Source organism: Rhinopithecus bieti, unplaced genomic scaffold (assembly GCF_001698545.2).
Source record: "Rhinopithecus bieti isolate Rb0 unplaced genomic scaffold, ASM169854v2 scaffold_9, whole genome shotgun sequence".
NCBI classification, from domain to species: Eukaryota; Metazoa; Chordata; class Mammalia; order Primates; family Cercopithecidae; genus Rhinopithecus; species Rhinopithecus bieti.
Window position 1 is genome coordinate 211,056 of NW_016802955.1, and position 18,249 is coordinate 229,304.

The 18,249-nt window shown below is 38.6% G+C and overlaps 1 protein-coding gene across 3 annotated transcripts in view; it reads left to right on the plus strand.

The window, feature by feature from the left end:
- The window catches only part of MID1 (midline 1), a 200,952-nt gene that overhangs the window by 164,847 nt on the left and 17,856 nt on the right, over nucleotides 1-18,249 (plus strand). For all 3 annotated transcript variants that reach the window (XM_017858647.1, XM_017859982.1, XM_017859321.1), the window contains exons 6-8: nucleotides 2,446-2,573; nucleotides 7,340-7,483; nucleotides 17,406-17,567. In XM_017858647.1, the coding sequence (XP_017714136.1) occupies nucleotides 2,446-2,573; nucleotides 7,340-7,483; nucleotides 17,406-17,567 (434 nt within the window). The remainder of the gene's footprint in view (nucleotides 1-2,445; nucleotides 2,574-7,339; nucleotides 7,484-17,405; nucleotides 17,568-18,249) is intronic.

Consider the following 18,249-nt stretch of genomic DNA (forward strand, 5'->3'; position numbering starts at 1 on the left):
AGTAGCTGGGACTACAGATGTGTGCTACCATGCTCGGCTAATTTTTTGTATTTTTAGTAGAGACGGGGTTTCACCATGGTCTCGATCTCCTGACCTTGTGATCCGCCCGTCTCGGCCTCCCAAAGTGCTGGGATTACAGGCGTGAGCCACCGCGCCCGGCCTGTAGCATAGTTTAAGGACTTCATAAATATGTGTTGAGAATGATCCTAGGACCTCTATGAAGTTTAAGGACTTTTTGTGTTCATGGGTCATAAGGAAAGCATTTTAAAAGTATAACTTGACCATCAATCAAAAATGCCTAGCAACCATCTCTGTATCCATCAGTCTAAATTAGCAGCTGTTTGTAACACTAATTAGCCCAATTTTCCAGGGTGCAATATTTAGTCAACAAAAGCACTCAACTCTGCTATTCACTACTTGTTGGTTAAAGGGTCAGGAGATGCAGTTAGATTCTCTACCCTCATTCAAACACTTGAAACTCTTGTTTCCAGAGCTTATGCCTCTTCACTTGCATCTTTCAATCCCAGTATCATTACGTTTATGACGTTTATGGCATTGTTGGTTAGCCTTTCTCCTTCCCTCCTGTATAACACTGAAAATCTGCCAGAAATACAACTCTAGAAACTGTATTTCTATGAATTTTGAGCATTTTAAAGGTATATTCTTTTTTAGCTGGGTGAAATTTACACAACATAAAATTAACCATTTTAAGGCTGGGTGTGGTGGCTCATACCTGTAATCCCAGCACTTTGGGAAGCCAAGGCCTCCCAAATAGTGATCGTTTGGACCCAGGAGTTCAAGACCAACCTGGGCAACATAGTGAGACTCCACTTCTAAAAAAACAACCATTTTGAAATGCACGATTCCGTGGCATTTAGAACATTCACATTGTTGTGTAGCCACCACCTCTATCAAGTTCTAAAACACTTCCATCATACCAAAAGTAAGCCTTATACTCATTAAGCAGTTACTCCCCATCTCCCCTCCCCTCTTAGCCCCTAGCAACCATCAATCTACTCCCTGTCTTTATGAATTTTTGCCTTTTTTGGACATTTCATACAAATGGATCATACAATATGTGGCCTTTTTGATAGCTTCTTTCACAGAGCATAATGTTTTAGGCTTCATCCACATTGTAGCATGTGTCAGTGTTTCATCCCTTTTTGTGGCTGAATAATATTCCCTTGTATAGATATACCCACAGGTGTAATTTTTAGAGCTAAGATATTTTATATTTGTAAATCCAAAGCTTTAAGAGCCATTAAGAGACTCAAAAGGACGTATAACCCTTGGAGTAACTGGCCTGAAATGTTTCTAGATGAAATAGAAGAGTATGGATCTGAAATTCTCCTCCTTGCTGCTGCCAGCTAGCTTTGTGGCCTTGTGTAAATGAGCATCAATTTTCTTAATTAGAAAATAAGTAACTAGATTTAGTACTAAATTGTTTCAAGGTTGTTTCTTTGCTCAAAAATTCCCAGCACCCTACACAATACTCTGCATATAATAGCTCTTAAGAGTATTGTTTATGGAACTTAACGAAATACCAAACTCAACAAGACTACTAGTCCAGCATCATTTGCTATGCTCAGAAATGGTATGCTTCATGCCACAATTCTCTTGTTTTTAAGAGAATCACTTGCATTTTTGAATCAAAGTGTTCATTATTAAAACTGAACCGTCCAGATCAACCTGAGAGTACATAGAAGGAGATTGAGACACACCAGTGCCTTGCTTTTTAGTTTATACATGAGAACTCTAACCAGAAAACCTAAATGAAGAAGAGAAATAGTACATCCAGTGGGGGAATTTGTGAGAAAGCTCATGAATATTTTCCACAGCATCTGCTGGGAATATGGTGCAAGAAAATGAATACAAAGAGAAAGAAAATGAGCCAGACAAAAAACTCCCTTTTTAATGTTTATTTTAGAGAGGGGCTAGTAATTGATTTAACTAATCCAATATCTGGAAACATTCTTTTTTAATATTCACTTTGCCTTTTATGCAGTTTGAAATTTTGGAGACTCCCCTTTGAAGTGGAGCAGGGTTGTGTCTGAAAGGAACAAACAGTTTCCCAGACAGATGTGTGAAGAAATGCCTGGAGCTACGCGCTTCTTGCTGGGGTTAGATGTGACCGGGCCAGACTGTTAAATACACAGCAACATGATATATGAATATTCTTTTGCTTTCACAGGGAATTTTTTTTTCTGATAGTAAAAAGGAAGAGGGCAAGCAAGTCTGTTGTTTTCTCCAATTCCTTCACTTTTTTTTAAAGCTTGCATTCATTTGTTTTATGTTACTGTGTTGTGACATTTTGAGATGCCTCTTAAAACTCATGTGTAAGAAAGCACTTTTTAAGAGAGATTTCTTTTCCTTTTTTTCATTTCTATGCAGTGATGTTGAAAGTCATCTTGACATTTCTAAAACATTGTTTTGTTTACATTACAGAGTCTCCATGGCAACTGCATCCTCCCAGGTTCTAATTCCTGAAATCAACCTCAATGACACATTTGACACCTTTGCCTTAGATTTTTCCCGAGAGAAGAAATTGCTAGAATGTCTGGATTACCTTACAGGTATTGTCTTTTATGTTCTCTTTAATATTGTTCACATAAACACTTTGCCACCAGATCAGTTATTCCCCAATCACCAGAGGAATGGGCTTTTGACCTAGGAATGGCACTAATATTTCCATAAACAATTTCTGTGCACTTCCCTTTGTTTTTAACCAAAACAACACAGCCCATGACTAAACTGGGGACAGGAGAAAAAGGAGGATCTCAATCATTAAAAGCGTACTTACCACTGTTTCCCTCACTCTCAAGGTGTGGGTGCTAAAAATAATATCTCTCTTTGGTATTTTTCATATCATGGTAGTAAGGCAACTCACAATACATTAGCAGAGAAAAAATTGGCAGCTAACAGATTGGTTGCCTGCACTGCTTCATCTCCTTGTATTTGTGATCTTTTAATTTGCACAACATCAAGTTGAGGTAAAGCATTATAATCCCCATTTTGCAAATGACAGAGATCAGCCATCTTGCTGGAAATCAGATAACTAGGGAGTGACAGAATTAGAATTTGGGGGGGACCTGTACAAACTCCAAAAACTTCTGCTCTTTCTAGTAAAAGACTGAATTTCATCTTGGCAAAGTCACCATGGCAAAGGTCTCAAATTCACACTGGAATTCCTAGTGCTGTGTTTCAGTGTGCTTCCTGGTTGGTGTTTTGTTCTGTTTTGTTTCTCCCTTGGTTGAGCTTAAGAAACAAAACAACAACAAAAAAACAAAACCTCAGGCCACTCCTATTCCTAACCATGCTTCTACATTTTTCTTTGCTGTCAACTTCTAAAGCAGGAACTGAGAACATACACTGATAGAATTTGGACTGTTTAGACAACCTTATTTGTGTTAGCCAAAGCCACCAGTGCCTGTGACTTCAGGAAAGCACAATGTACACAGTGAAGCCAGATGTGCACTGCGCTTAAGACCTACAGCCTTCAAGAGACTACATCCCTAACTTAGCGTGACATGAGCTTCTCAATTCCAATTCTGTGTGTACATGTTTGTGGGAAAGCAATTGAACAAGGTGGAGCAGGAGAGAGGGAATATTGTGTGATGTTTGTTTTTACAGTCTGTGGATAGAAGGTTAGGAGTTCTATATTCAGGGAGCATTATACCCAGAAGATGAGCATTTTTTCTTTGCTAGGACCAATGTGCTGTTTTTAGCCTTTCTGCACTGTCAAGCAAGGCAGGCATTCCACAAACTTCTTATCTTATGTAACTCTCTCTTTCAAACATACCGCTCCTATTAAGGAAGAAAGAAATTGACTAAAAAAGCATTTACCGTATGGAACTAAACTTGGTTTCAAATACTTGTGTACATAATGCCCTTCTATATAAGCTTTTAACTCTGAGATTTATTTAAACTGACACTATCCAATAAAACTTTCTATGATGATAGATATGTTCTATATCTGTACTATCCAGTGTTAGCTGAATCCCACATGGGGCTATTGAAAACTCGAAATGTGTCTAGTGAATTTTTACTTTTATTTAACTTTAACTAAATTTAATTGAAATTTAAAACACCACATGTAGCTCATGGGTATTGTATTGAACAGTGCAGATCTAGACTTTCTCCAGCTAAGCTGTTTTTTACAATGGCATCCTGTTAAAATCTCCTTTTTCTTATATCATTTGGGAATGAGTCAAGTTGCAACAAAAAATCCAACTAGCAGTGAATAAAACCATCAAGGAGTGTTTGTATTACAGACACAGAAGAGAAGCCTGTGTTCCAGGGCTGAGCAGTGGTTCAGTGATGACCTCAGACCCCAGGCTCTTTCTTTTTTCCTCCTCTGCCACCTTCATTGTGTTGCCTTTCTGACACATGATCACAGCATGACTACTCCACCTCCAAGTGTTGTGCTCAAGCTCTAGGCAAAAAGAAAGGGATGGAGGGGAAACAATGGACAAAATGCTGTGCCAGTGAAGTTTGTTTATCAGAAAAACGAAAAACTTGATCAGAAGACCCACCTAGCAAACTTCCACTTATGTCTGGTGGGCCATATCTGTGTTACAAGGTCATGTCCAAGGGCAGAAAAGACTGGAAAATTAAGTATTTGCCTAGGCACATGGTCATTCTGCCCAGAATCAGTCTTATTGACAAGAATGTGCCCTTGCCATTTCCCAATAATTATTTCACAGTATTTCAACAACATATGCCCATTTTAATCTCTATAGGAATGCAAAAGTATTGATTAAAGGGGAAATTGTGAAAGTAGTTTGGACTGAATTGTAACATACACCATATTTCATCCCGATGGCTGTTTATTTCAAACTAAAGGCCATATGGGGTACCTGCTATTATGTCTTCTGAGCTGTCAACCCCAAGTACAAATTCAGTCCATTTCTAGACATAACATCGATCCTGACCATAACATATGATGCTTGGCTGATACTGCCAAGTCCAAATAGTTTATGCCATTTGTAAGCAGGAAATGAAGTGTTTGTGGAGTATTAGCCCACCATTCCTTGGGTGGTGTTTGTGACAGAGACAAGAAAATAACACTTCTGGTACCGATTCCATGAGTATTGAAATTGGCAGCATGCTGCTGTTCTCATTTACACTAAATTGAGTATTGACTTCTCAGGACAAACTCATTGGGTTTACAGTCAAAATAAGGTTAGCCTGTCTCATTGTAAAAACAAGATTTTTTTTTTTCCTATGACATGCCTCTAAGTGGTATGTCAAGTTAATAACCCATAGAGGTGACATTTCCTTCCTGATTATGGCTACTACCATGTGTCTTACAGGTACTTGCCTATTTTGAACATACGTTTTCTTTCTATTTAATCATATATTGCAATACAGAAAGAACAAAATTTTTCTACAGTGGTTGATGGAGAAATAATTCAATGAACTGTCTAAATTGTGGGAGAGTAAATATTTCTTTACTGATCCATGCAGGAGTGATCCCACACCAACAGGGACTACACAGACAATAATAAGCACATTTTACGATGCAGCTGGACCTCCTCCATGGAATGCATATCCTGATTTGTGTCACTGATTCATGCGCATCCAAGTCATACCACATGACACCGAATCTCACATGTGAATACTTCAGGAGACAGATGTACAAATACATATTCAATAGAGAATGCTTTAAAGGTTATGTAGAGCCCTTCTATCTTAATGCACAATTTAATGCCATGCCTGTCACGTTGGAGGTGCTCAACAGTGTTTCTGGAATTCAGAACCAATAGATAAAGCTAAGCTAATTGACTTAATACCGTAGACTTGCTTCTATGATATTTGTCCTAGAGATATATTCAAAAAGCAAAGTGAAGACTAGTAACACAGAGTTCAGATTTACAGTTTTATATAAACTTTTCTTCCTCTTTGGGTTTGCTTAGGACTCATCAATTCTAATCATAATTTAGAACAGGAAAGAACTCTAAAATAGTATAAGCAAAGGTTGCTCCTAATTTGTAGAATGCAGGTATGTTTCTCCTTTTGAAGCTAGATTCTAATAGATAGCAGAGTGGAAGTAAAGGCCCTGGATCAATTCTCTAAACCAGGGGTCAGCAAATTTTGACTGCAAACCACCAGGTGGTAGACATTTTAGGCTTTGCAGGCCATATGGCCACAACTACTCAACTTTGCTGTTGCTCCAAAGCAGCCATAGACAATACATAAATGAATGAATCCGGCTGTGTTCCAATAAAACTTTATTTACAAAAACAGGCAGTGGACCAGACTTGGCTCACAGTCACAGTTTGCCAACCCCTCCCTCTTAAATATTATTTACAATGCAAAGCACTCATTTTCTCATATTTTCCTTGCTCACATACTCTTCTCATAAAACCAGTTACTGAAATCAATTCAGTAGAAGTCATTTTAAACTCATTATTTTGGTAGGACTTAGACTTCTCTGCTCCAGAATGTGTTAAAGAAATAAAACAGCAGCCTTCTACAATGATAAATTAACCAAATGCCAAAAAAAAAAAGTTTTTTCCTTGGGGAAGGAAAATGTACCCTTTAGATATGATTAACTATTAATCATGGTCTTCTTAATTTGAAATATCGCATGAGTTGAGAAATCAGAAGAAAATAGGGCTGGACTAATAAGTTCTTTTTTTATATATAAGTCATCAAAACATCTAATGAAAGAAAAATTCAAATAATTATGTGACTGATTTTTTGTAGGATAACAAAAGATAAGTATTTTTTCAGTTGGATGCCTAAATATATAAGTATCTGGCACCGTGTATTAATAGATCAGGGGTTGGTGAATTTTAGGTTACAACCCAAATCTGACCCTCCACCTATATTTGTAAATAAAGTTTTATTGGAACCTGGCCATGCCCACATGTATAAGTTGTAACTGTTTTCATGCCACAATGGCAGAGTTGACCAGTTGCGACAGAGACTGTATGGCCCACAAAGCTGGAAACATTTACCATCAAGGCCTTTACTGAAAAAGTTAGCCAACCTCCCAAAGTGAATGCAACTATGAAACTTTATCTTGTTTACTTTTATTTGACATGTTTTCCTTCATGCACAAGAAAGTATTGTTTGTTTAACCTCCCAAACATATTCTCATGATCTCACGATAAACACAGAAAGTCCATACTGACTGACTGTAGTCACACTCCTTATTAAAAACAAAAGCAATAACCAGCCAATCAAATATTCTTTAGATTGGGGTCACCATCTCTAGAATAGTAGTCCTCATGGACCTATTGAGAAAGACCTGCTTAACTGTCAAACATCTCCTCCGAAATGGTATCCCAGTGGTGTGTGCTTTTCCACTGATAAGCATTCTTGACCCCCACAGCTCCCAACCCTCCCACAATTAGAGAAGAGCTCTGCACAGCTTCATATGACACCATCACTGTGCATTGGACCTCCGATGATGAATTCAGTGTGGTCTCCTACGAGCTCCAGTACACCATATTCACCGGACAAGCCAACGTCGTTAGTGAGTATCTCATGGCCTATTTATTTCTCTCTTTGGTGGCTTTCTTCAGATTTACTGCATTCCTGAATTTAAACGTCAAAGGAAGACAAGGAAGGAAAGAACACACAATATTTATTGACTTGTCTTCCTTGAACAAGAAAGTGATAGCACTCACTTTTACTACACTAGTAAAAACAGCTGGCTAAATATTGATGAAAATTAATGACCTCTAGCAAACCACATGGATGATTCTCACAAATATATTGTTAAGGGAAAGAAGCCAGAAACAAGTATATATATATATATGGTATTAATCCACATATAGGTTCATAACTTAAAGATCAAAATAAACTATTTTGCTTAAAGAAACATTCGTAGGTGTTAAAACTATAAACCCTGGGCAACCTAGTGAAACCCCATCTCTACAAAAAATACAAAAAAATACAAAACTTAGCAGGGTGTGGTGACACACACCTGTAGTCCCAACTACCCAGGAGGCTGAGGCAGGAGGATGGCTTGAGCCCAAGAAGTAGAGGTTGCAGTGGGCAGAGATCACACCACTGCACTCCAGACAGGGCAACAGAGTGAAAATGCTGTCTCAAAAAAATAAAAATAAAAAGTCAGGATGATGGCTACCTCCAGGATTAAAGGGAAAATGGCACCACTGGAATGAAATATATGGGGGTTCTTGGAGTTAATGGCAATTTCTAGGTGAAAGCTACATGCTTTAGTCATTATATCATACATTTAGTTTTATGTACTTTCCTGAGTGTTACTTCACATATTTTAAAAGAAAGGATTTAAGAAAATAAATAGCCAAAGAATGTTAAATACCTGGTCCCATTCAGAGGAGACCTGGGCCCATCACTTAAAATGTTAGTAACTGGCTCCACCTGGGAAGAATTTCTAACCTTACCTGAAACATTAGAGGTGCCCCCTCTCACTGAGGCCTATTTGATATCTGGCATCAGAGATAACTTGGTAATTTCAAATAGCAGTAGTAGCTGGCCACAGAGATGATAATAGAGGAAGCAGTCCTCCAACCCACAGAGTTATTTAAATTGAACTGAGCAAATGGCAATGAACCAGAAGACATAGCTTTTCACGGGAGTAAGTTTGCAACTTCTTTAACAAAGAAAAATACAATATGTCAAAGTAGAACAGAATAGAATAGCGATCATGTTTCAACAAAGAGATGTTTTGAATAAATTCATATCAATTTAATGTGCTTTTATTATAGAAACCTTTTCTCTCTTAACTACAAACTGTTCTTTCCTAGCACAAGTAATTCTGAGTCATACGATGCTTAACATAGAAATTTGATTTAGGATTAATTGAAAGAGTGATGCAGAAATTACACCAAGTTCTATGGGACTAAAGTATAAATGACCCATACCAACAAATGGCTCCCCCTACCTTCCTTATATCCACTCTCCCCAACTTCTCCAACTTCCTCTCCTCAACTCCCTCACCTTCTACCCTATAATTGGCCTGCCTTGGAAGCTTTTATTAAAATCTTGCCATTTACCAAGAATGTGTAATTTTTTTAATGAAAGTGGAGAAAGTCATGAAATGTCAAGAACAGCTCTGGCAAGCTGCTTGAGTAGGTAGGGAATATAGAAAGGTCAGAAATGGTGAGTGGCACAAAAATGTCTTGGGAGAAGTTGTGGTTAAACTAAGTCTTGAAAAAAAGCAGGTGCATTTTAGCAAGTTAAGGCTGTACCAGACAGCTATGTCATCATAAGCAAACCTATCAAGATGTAACGTAGCAGGGTATATTGGGAGATCTTGTCTAATTAAGCCTGGCTGGTAAGTGAGGAAAGGGAGACAGTGAGAAATGAAGACAGAGAAATAGAACCAGGGCTCAAACCCATATTGGCCTAGCTCCAAAAAGCACATGTTCTTAATCCTTAATCCTCAGTCACTTAATCCTAATTCACAGGCAAGAGCTAGATTGCAGAGGGCTATCCAGGCCATACCATGTTTGGATTTTGCCCTGTGGGCTTGAGAGTCATGCAGGAGAGTAGTGTGATCAGAGATATAATTAGAAGGTGACTCAGGAGCACTGTGGAGAGTGGAGAGGAACAGGGCAGGACTAGAAGCAGAGACATCAGCTGGGAAGTTTCATAGTAATTCACCGAGGCAGAAATAGCCAGGACCTGCTAATGGCACCAGCATCAGAGATGGAAAGGAAAAGATAATTCCAGGAAGGCTTCTCTGTATCTGGCCCATTTCCCTGGGAAAAAATCATCACTGTCCTCAGATATTTGAAGTGCTTTTTGGGGCAAGTCGGAGAAGCACTGTATAGCAATGGTTTAGTAACATTTTGCTCTCCTTCTACGATTTTGAATTCTTCTGGTATCATTCCTCATTCCTGACTCTATATGCCCTACTGCAAATCATAAAGAAATACTAATTCTCTAAAATATTTTTCTATATGTGCATATCATACATAATTCTTTACCTTGTTTTTTTCAATCAATATTATGTCTGAGATATCATTCCATTTCAGCACAAATAAAGAACTGCCTCATTCCTTTTTGAGGCAGTATCATATCCTATTGTAAAGATATACTCTAATTTATTTATCTCATCTTCTATAGATGTGTATTTAGCTTGTTTCCAATCTTTGGCCCTTACAAACAATGCCCCAGTATCTCCAAGGATGTTCAAGATATCCTTGTCTATCTCTCCTTCCACACATGGGAAATTATATCTGTAGTATAATCTCTTGAGGTGTAATTTCTAGGAAAAGATTATTTGCATTTTAATTTTACTTGACATTGCCAAATTGCACTTCAGAGAGATGATATGATTTTAAATGCATTTTTCCAGCTGTACGAGCTTATATTTCACTGATCTTGGCTGCATATACCATAAACTTAACATGGAATTAAAGTCTAGTAAAATTTTAAACCTTGATTGTGCTTCACCATAAACCTGAAACACAAGTTAATCTATGATCACTAATATCATACCAAATAGTCACTCCTTCATATAAGCAGTGATTCTCAACAGGGATATTTGCCCCCTAAGGGACATTTGACAACGTCTCTAGAGACTTTGGGTTCTCGAAATCTGGGAGGAGAGGGTGCTATTGGCATCTAGTGGGTAGAAGTGAAGGATGATGGGAAATCTCCCACAATGCATAAGAAATCCCCCAACAACAAAGAACTATCTGGCCCAAAATGTCAGTAATGTCGAAGTTGAGAAACCCTAATTTAAAGCAAGGTAAATGTATAATATCTACATGATTACATGCCAAATACTGAGACCATAACACACTGATCCACACACACACTACTATACTATGTAGTATGGAAGGAAAAACACAACACAAAGGGGGGAATATAATTAATGTATTTTGTCTTCACTTAAGGAATTGTTTTCTCAATATTTTGTGATTAATATCACTAGCATATTTGGGATAAACTGAACCGGGGATTGTATCAAACTTGAAGAAGATGAAATTCAAAAGATGATCAGAAATTTCAAGATGAGAGAAAAGAAGCACGTGAAGGTCTGAGAAGAGCAGGTAGAAAATGGAGAAATGATTCATTGCAAAACACCGAGGGAAGGTTCTCTGAAAATACATAGAGGACTGATAGAACCGATGTCTGTTGATGAGTGAATAGTCTAACCAGAAAAAGAAAACATTTAGAGTCATTTTACACCAAAAGAGTGGTTCTTGGCCCATGTGAGAAATGCTGTATTTCTCTTAAATCATTTTTGTCTGATTCAGGAAAAGTGCTAACAGTTTTCTATTGCTGCGAAACAAATTTCCAAAAACTTAGCAGTTTAAAACAATACCCACTTATTTTTTCAGTTTCCATGGGTTAGGATTCTGGGCATAGTTGAGCTGGGTCTTCTTCTTAGGGTGTCACAGTCTGAAATTAAGGTGTTGACTAGGCTGCATTCATCTGGAGACTCAACTTAGGAAGACTCTACTTCTTAGCTCCCTCTATTTGTTGACAAATTTGTTTCGTTGTGGTTGTGGAATTCATGACAGCTTGCTTCATCAAGGCCAGCAAGGGAGAGAGTGTGCTACTTTAAACCTCCCACCTCCAAACCTGCCTTTAAAGGGCTCACTTGATTAGGTCAGACCCACCCAGAATAATCTGCCATTTGATTAACTCCAAATCAAATGATTAGGGACCTTAATTATATCTGTAAACTCCCTTTGCCTTCACCTTTATCATATAGTGTAATATAATCACAGGAGTAATAAAAGTGATAGACCTTTGTCCTTTGCCATATTCTGTTGGTTAGAAGCAGGTGACAGGTCCTGTTTACACTAGGGAGAGAATATTACACAGTTACGAATACCAGGGAGTTGGAATCCTGGGGACCATCCTGGGGCATGTCTTCCTCAGATAGTTATGTCTCTCCTGAAATTTCTTTTTTTTCTTTTATTCTTATATATATATTTATCTCAGACAGTCTTGCTCTGCTGCCCAGGCTGGAGTGCAGTGTCATGATCTCGGCTCACTGCAACCTCCACCCCCAGAGTTCAAATGATTCTCGTGCCTCAGCCTCCCGAGTAGCTGGGATTACAGGCATGTGCTACCACACCTGGCTAATTTTTGTATTTTTAGTAGAGATGGGATTTCGCCACGTTGGCCAGGCTGGTCTCAACTCCTGGCCTCAAGTGATCCACCCACCTTGGCCTCCCAAAGTGTTGGGATTATAGGCGTGAGCCACTACACCCAGCCCTCTCCTGAAATTTCTTAAATCAAATCGTCATGGGCATTTTGGGAGTACATGTAGCCTTGGCCTTGACTGACGGGCTCTGTATCCATTGGCTTTTGCTGAATAGCCAACAACCACAGTGCCTAAGTAGAATTTAACAACAACTTATTGCTTATGCATCTGGAGTCAACTGAGTGTCAACTAGGAAACCCTGCTGATCTTGGCTCCCTCACATGGCAGGCTGGTAACTGTGGCAACCCGACTGCTGCACATCTCTCTCATCCTCCTGCAATCCAGCTCAAGTCTGTTCTCCCCCTGATTGCAGAGATGAAGGAGTAAAGGCAGGCTCAATTACACACATTCTTTTTAAGCCCCTGTCTGTGTCACATTAGCTAACATGCCGTTTGTCAAAGAAGTCCCCTGGGTGAGCCCAGAGTGAGGATACAAAGATATACAAAGACCTGCAAAATTACAAGGAAGGAGCAAGGAATTGGGGCCAAAAGGCCCTAATTCAATACCAGAGCTTCACCTCATCCCCAAAATGAAAGGAAGATATTTATTGCTTGAAACTTAGGGTTTCTCACTTGGCTAAACTGTGACCAACTTGATTTCTGTGCTATTTGCATCGAAAATAATACCAAACATGATGCATTAATAGAATAGATGATGCAAAAAGGTCATGCATAAAACAATTCAAAAAGAGCAAAACTACTGAGTATAATGAACTCAGAACTTTATGTTGGGTGATTCCAGAGATGTTTTATTCCCAGAAACCAGTTGCCATAAAAAGAGAAATGCAAATGGCTTAGTGAAGATTATCAACCTTTAATGCATAGATGCCAGAAAGGCCCATTCTCCCAGGATGGAAGAAAAACAGTGAAACTGCTGGTGCTGACCAAACTTGGATACTCTCATCGGGTTGTTTGTATCAGGATGTGTTCCTCCCTTTATGCCCATTAAACCAGAATAGTGAAGTCCTAATGCCTACAGGATCAATTTGCGACAAAGAAAGAATTCATTCAGATAAAAAGCTAACTGAGATGCAAACATTTTCAAATTATTTTCTTCTTAAATATTTTTCACATTTGTAGTGACCAAGGGAGACCTGGATTTGAATCTTGACTTTGGACCTCACTAGCTCTGCAGTCTTGAGCAAATTATTTAATGTTCTCCTAATCTGTTTCCTCATCTGTAAGAATGGATAGTGTTTTAGCTTCACATGGTTGAGATAATAAAAGTAAAGACCTTAGTCTTGTGTTTGCCACAGTGGTAACACATAGATATTCAAAGTTATTATTCCTACAAAAATGCAAACTGTACTCGCCCATAATTGCATTTTAAAAGAAAGACCAATTTTGCAATTTTCCAGGAGTATCTGCATGATAGCATTTTACACAATCATTATGTGAAAGGCTTTCCTTAAATGTTGTTAAATAATCTGTCCTATTATTTGGAGAAATATCCTTTGCAGATGTTGTATTGCATGACAAGATCTAATGCTAAAACTCTACTGAAAATGAGAAGATATAATGCTCAAAACCTGGCTGTAGCTCCTTATGTCACTAGAAAATCTTTTACTGTCTCTAGGTCATGGTTCCTTCACTCATCCTAATAAATTGTAGTTAATTGTCTTCAACTGGCGTTAGTGAAGGAGACTTAGATAATATCTATGGAGCTTTTCAATCTTATGAAAAGGCCCTCACTAATGAAATACATACATTCAAGTGCAAAAGTAATGACATTAATTTTATTTTTTATTTTATTAATAGAGTTATGACTATAGATGTTAATGAATTGCTTATCAATAACTAGATATTTATTTAATTTTACAACGTTTTCCACATTTTTTCTAAAACTACTTTTGATGCGTCATTTTAAGTCTTAAATTGGGTCCTTTCCCCAGCAGCCTATTCTTATTCTTAGCAGAAATCAAAAGCTGCGTTTTTTTCAAGCCTTAATGGCTAAGTAGTTATCTGCTTTTAATTTATTGTAGTCACTTAGAAAACATTCATCAAAGTTATTAAACATATACTATTTTTACAGAGAAGAAGGAAAGGAATGTTCACTTTTGTCCAGTCTGTTGGAAGAGACAAAGGATGTTAGAAACCAGTGTGCAGCCTCTCCTAAGACTGTCCACATCTTGTGACATTTTTACACATAATTTTTTGTGGCAAGATGACAGGTGCCATACAAGGCTCTGAAATCCCAGATGTAATTAAGATTTTATAATGAGCCACATTATGTAGGGAAATGCTTCTAACCCATTGTGAATGAAAAAAAAAAGTATAAAATCAAAAAACTCAATTAGGTTTCATTGTGGACAAATTATTTTCCAAGCTCCATTGTTATTTTAAACTGAGTCTGAGGAGGTGAATGTTGGAACACCCTCAGAGATGATTGAAAATGAGTTTGGAGAAAAGTGAAATTTCAATCAGGATGGTTGTGTGGGTGTTTCATAAAGAGATGAATAAAACCTGGTCAAGAGTCCTAACACAGTGGGGTGTCAAGGCAGAGAAGTCTTGCTTAAGCAAACTCAGTGTCACATGCAAGAAGTTAGGTGGTGCTGGCGTAAGACCAACACGAGTAATGCTGCACTCCAAGTCACCCCACTTACTCCAGCCCCCAAAAGAAAATTGTCAGTGTTGCTTTCCTGGCATTTTTAATCAACTTCTCAATTATTATCTTGGCAATAATAATAACATAAAGGTAAACCTAAACAGTAATAGTTGTTAGTATTCATGAAAGTAGATTGTCCCAGTGTAAAGCTAACCAATGAAATTTTACTACTTCATAAACATTTTGTTCTTTTAATATTCGAGGAAAAAAATAGGGACCTCTTCAAAATAATCAGGATAGTCAGAGTCCCTTTTTGTCTGGAAAAGGTTTCTGAAACATAAAATCTTTGTTGGGCTAAGACTTTGGACTTTAGGCCAAGTTACAGTTTGCAGCAATTTCAGACATCTGCTTTATGATGTTGCTGAAAGCGTTCCCCCACCACATTAAACCCAGCTTTTGGGTTGTACAGTGATGTAAAGTTTATTGAAACATTTTTACACTTGCTTTCTTTGACCACAATAGTCATTTTATTGTAACATATTCAATTAAACAGGAACAGTGTAAAAGCAGTGAAATTGATAGGATTCTCATTTGAATCTACTGGATGCCTTAATTTTTCTCATTTGTGGCTGACTGCCGTTGACAAAGATCTAGGAACATGGGTAGACTATCCTACATAATAGAAAAGCTACTTTTTTGTTTTATTACTATTGTAATAATATTAAGTACCTAAAGAGAGTTATAGGCCTCTTGGGGCCCAGAACTCAGAGTTCAAAATGACCCTTCTTTGATTGGATCAAAATCTAATATTTGGCTGTGGCATTATCCAGAAGTATGGAGTTTATTATAGCTATGTTCAAGGAAAAGGTAAGGTGAAGGAAGATCAGAAGGGATATATAGTAAGGAAATTCCCATGTTACTAAACTATTTGTGGATGTTTTCCTGCATCTTATACAAATGAGAATTGGTAGGAAAACAGAGGGCTAAGAGTTAGAGAAAATACATTTGGGGAGGAGGGGTGGATTGTGCCTCTTTTTGCTCTGCTGAATCTCCAAATATACACACACACTCAAACCCTTCTATGAGTCCTAAATTACATTCTTGCTTCAAGCTGGCTTTTTCAAATCTGGCAGTCCACTGGCGAAAATGTTTGCAGGTAGAAAAAAAAAAGAGGCAACAGAAAATTCACAAGACCAAATATATGTGAGTGTGTGTGTGTGTGTATATCTTTAGACATATATATGTATTTAATTCACTGATGTGTACTTGAAAATACTATGCACCCAAAATGGAAATCATATAAGGTGAATTTTCACAATTGACAAAATACTTTTAACTTTTTTTCAACTGTGACAATACCATGAATACTTTTTAACTCAAAAGATGGAGAAAGTATTCAGTAAGATTCAAAGACAGGCTTCAGGAGCCTGTGACTACCTTGAAACGCTATGCAAATGTTTGTGGTTTGGTATGTATATGCATTTGTGAATTTCTTTCTACAGAAAGGTTTTATTAGATTCTCAAAGAGGTGAGACCAAAAAAAAGAGTAAGGGACTGCTTTTGAGAGTCTGGTAAAGTATAAGTTGCCTCAAGATCAAAGGAACTAACCCTTTGACTTGCAAATCAACTGAAAGAAGAGTGGGGTGGTGGCTTTGGAGTCCTCTGTAAGTGGAGGAGGCCCAGCCCTCTCCCAGGGACCACTGAAGGAATTCAACAGAGTTGGGAAGCTTCTTGACAGCCTGGTCACCAGGGGTTTGGAAAAAGGTACTATTGGAGTGGAGATTGATGGATGGGAAAAGGAGAGAGGGGAATTGGACCTGATACCAAAAAGATGTTTTCAGCCGTCAACCAGCTGCAAAACAAAATGGGCTTCCTTTTCCTACATATTCTTCCAAGCATTATAAATCCTCGGTCTGCTCCCCAACCCACATCCTACAGGATGCAGCCAGAGCAACAGCCCCACTCCACTCTGGAACCAGTCATCCTAGGGATGCAGCTGGTCAAAAATCCCTGTGGACGCTTTCCCAAGATCTGCACCAGACCCTGAGCTGCCCAGGTGTTGCTGCTCCAGAGTTCTCTTAGGAATATGTCTCCTACATCAGTTAGTTACAGCCACACTAATACAGAATCACAAACGATCCTGATGATCATTTCTTAGCTTCCCTGTTGGAGGTTGGTTGGTGTTGGCTGATCTCTGCTTGGTTCACTACTGCACTGGCTGGGCGTTGGCTGTGTGGTAAAGCTGTTCCCTGTCTCATCCTGTTGGGATGAACAGAGTATCCTAGGAATATTTTCTCCAGAGCAGTGGCAGACACAAAGCATCAACAGAAACCCTCAAGGCTTTGTCATGCCTACTCTTGCAACTAGCACATTGTCATTTCAGCCTCATCCTATTGACCAAAGTAAGTCACTTGACCAAATTCAAAGCTGTGTGACAGGGAAATATATTGCACCTCTTTAGAAGGAGCACCTGCAAAGTCATTTGGGCCTGGATATATAGGGCAGGGAGAATTTTGGAGACAAAAATGCAATCTGCCACATCTATATTAGTGAAGTCAGTTTTTCATACATGGCTATCAGAACAAAGCACTTCACTTACCAACTCTATTCAAATAAATTGAAATTATTCAACTTAAAATTATGCAAGCATTGCTCCCCTTGTGCCAAAGAACTGCACCGTGTCTGATTGGCTTTGCAGGTCTGTGTAACTCGGCTGATAGCTGGATGATAGTACCCAACATCAAGCAGAACCACTACACGGTGCACGGTCTGCAGAGCGGCACCAAGTACATCTTCATGGTCAAGGCCATCAACCAGGCGGGCAGCCGCAGCAGTGAGCCTGGGAAGTTGAAGACAAACAGTAAGTGCTGTGAACTCAACAGAGCTGTCATGTCTTATCTGCTCTTCTTTCAGCTGACTCTGTCCCCCTTTCTTTTCTTTTTCTCTCTCTTGGGTATCATTGACAGCCCCCCAAAATAAGTAAAAAGCTTGTGTGGAATAATGGAATTTGCATCAGATACCTCTAGGTTCCAAAACTGATTTCTATTCCTTCACAGCCATGAGACCATTACTCTCTCTGCACTTGAGTCTTCTCATTTTTTTTTTAAATTATACTTTAAGTTCTAGGGTACATGTGCACAATGTGCAGGTTTGTTCCATATGTATACATGTGCCATGTTAGTGTGCTGCACCCATTAACTCGTCATTTACATTAGGTATATCGCCTAATGCTATCCCTCTCCCCTACCCCCTACGCACAATAGGACCCAGTGTGTGATGATCCCCTTCCTGTGTCCAAGTGATCTCATTGTTCAGTTCCCACTTATGAGTGAGAACATGTGGTATTTGGTTTTCTGTTCTTCTGATAGTTTGCTGAGAATGATGGTTTCCAGCTGCATCCATGTCCCTACAAAGGACACGAACTCATCCTTTTTTATGGCCTCATCGTATTCCATGGTGTATATGTGCCACATTTTCTTAATCCAGTCTGTCACTGATGGACATTTGGGTTGATTCCAAGTCTTTGCTATTGTGAATAGTGC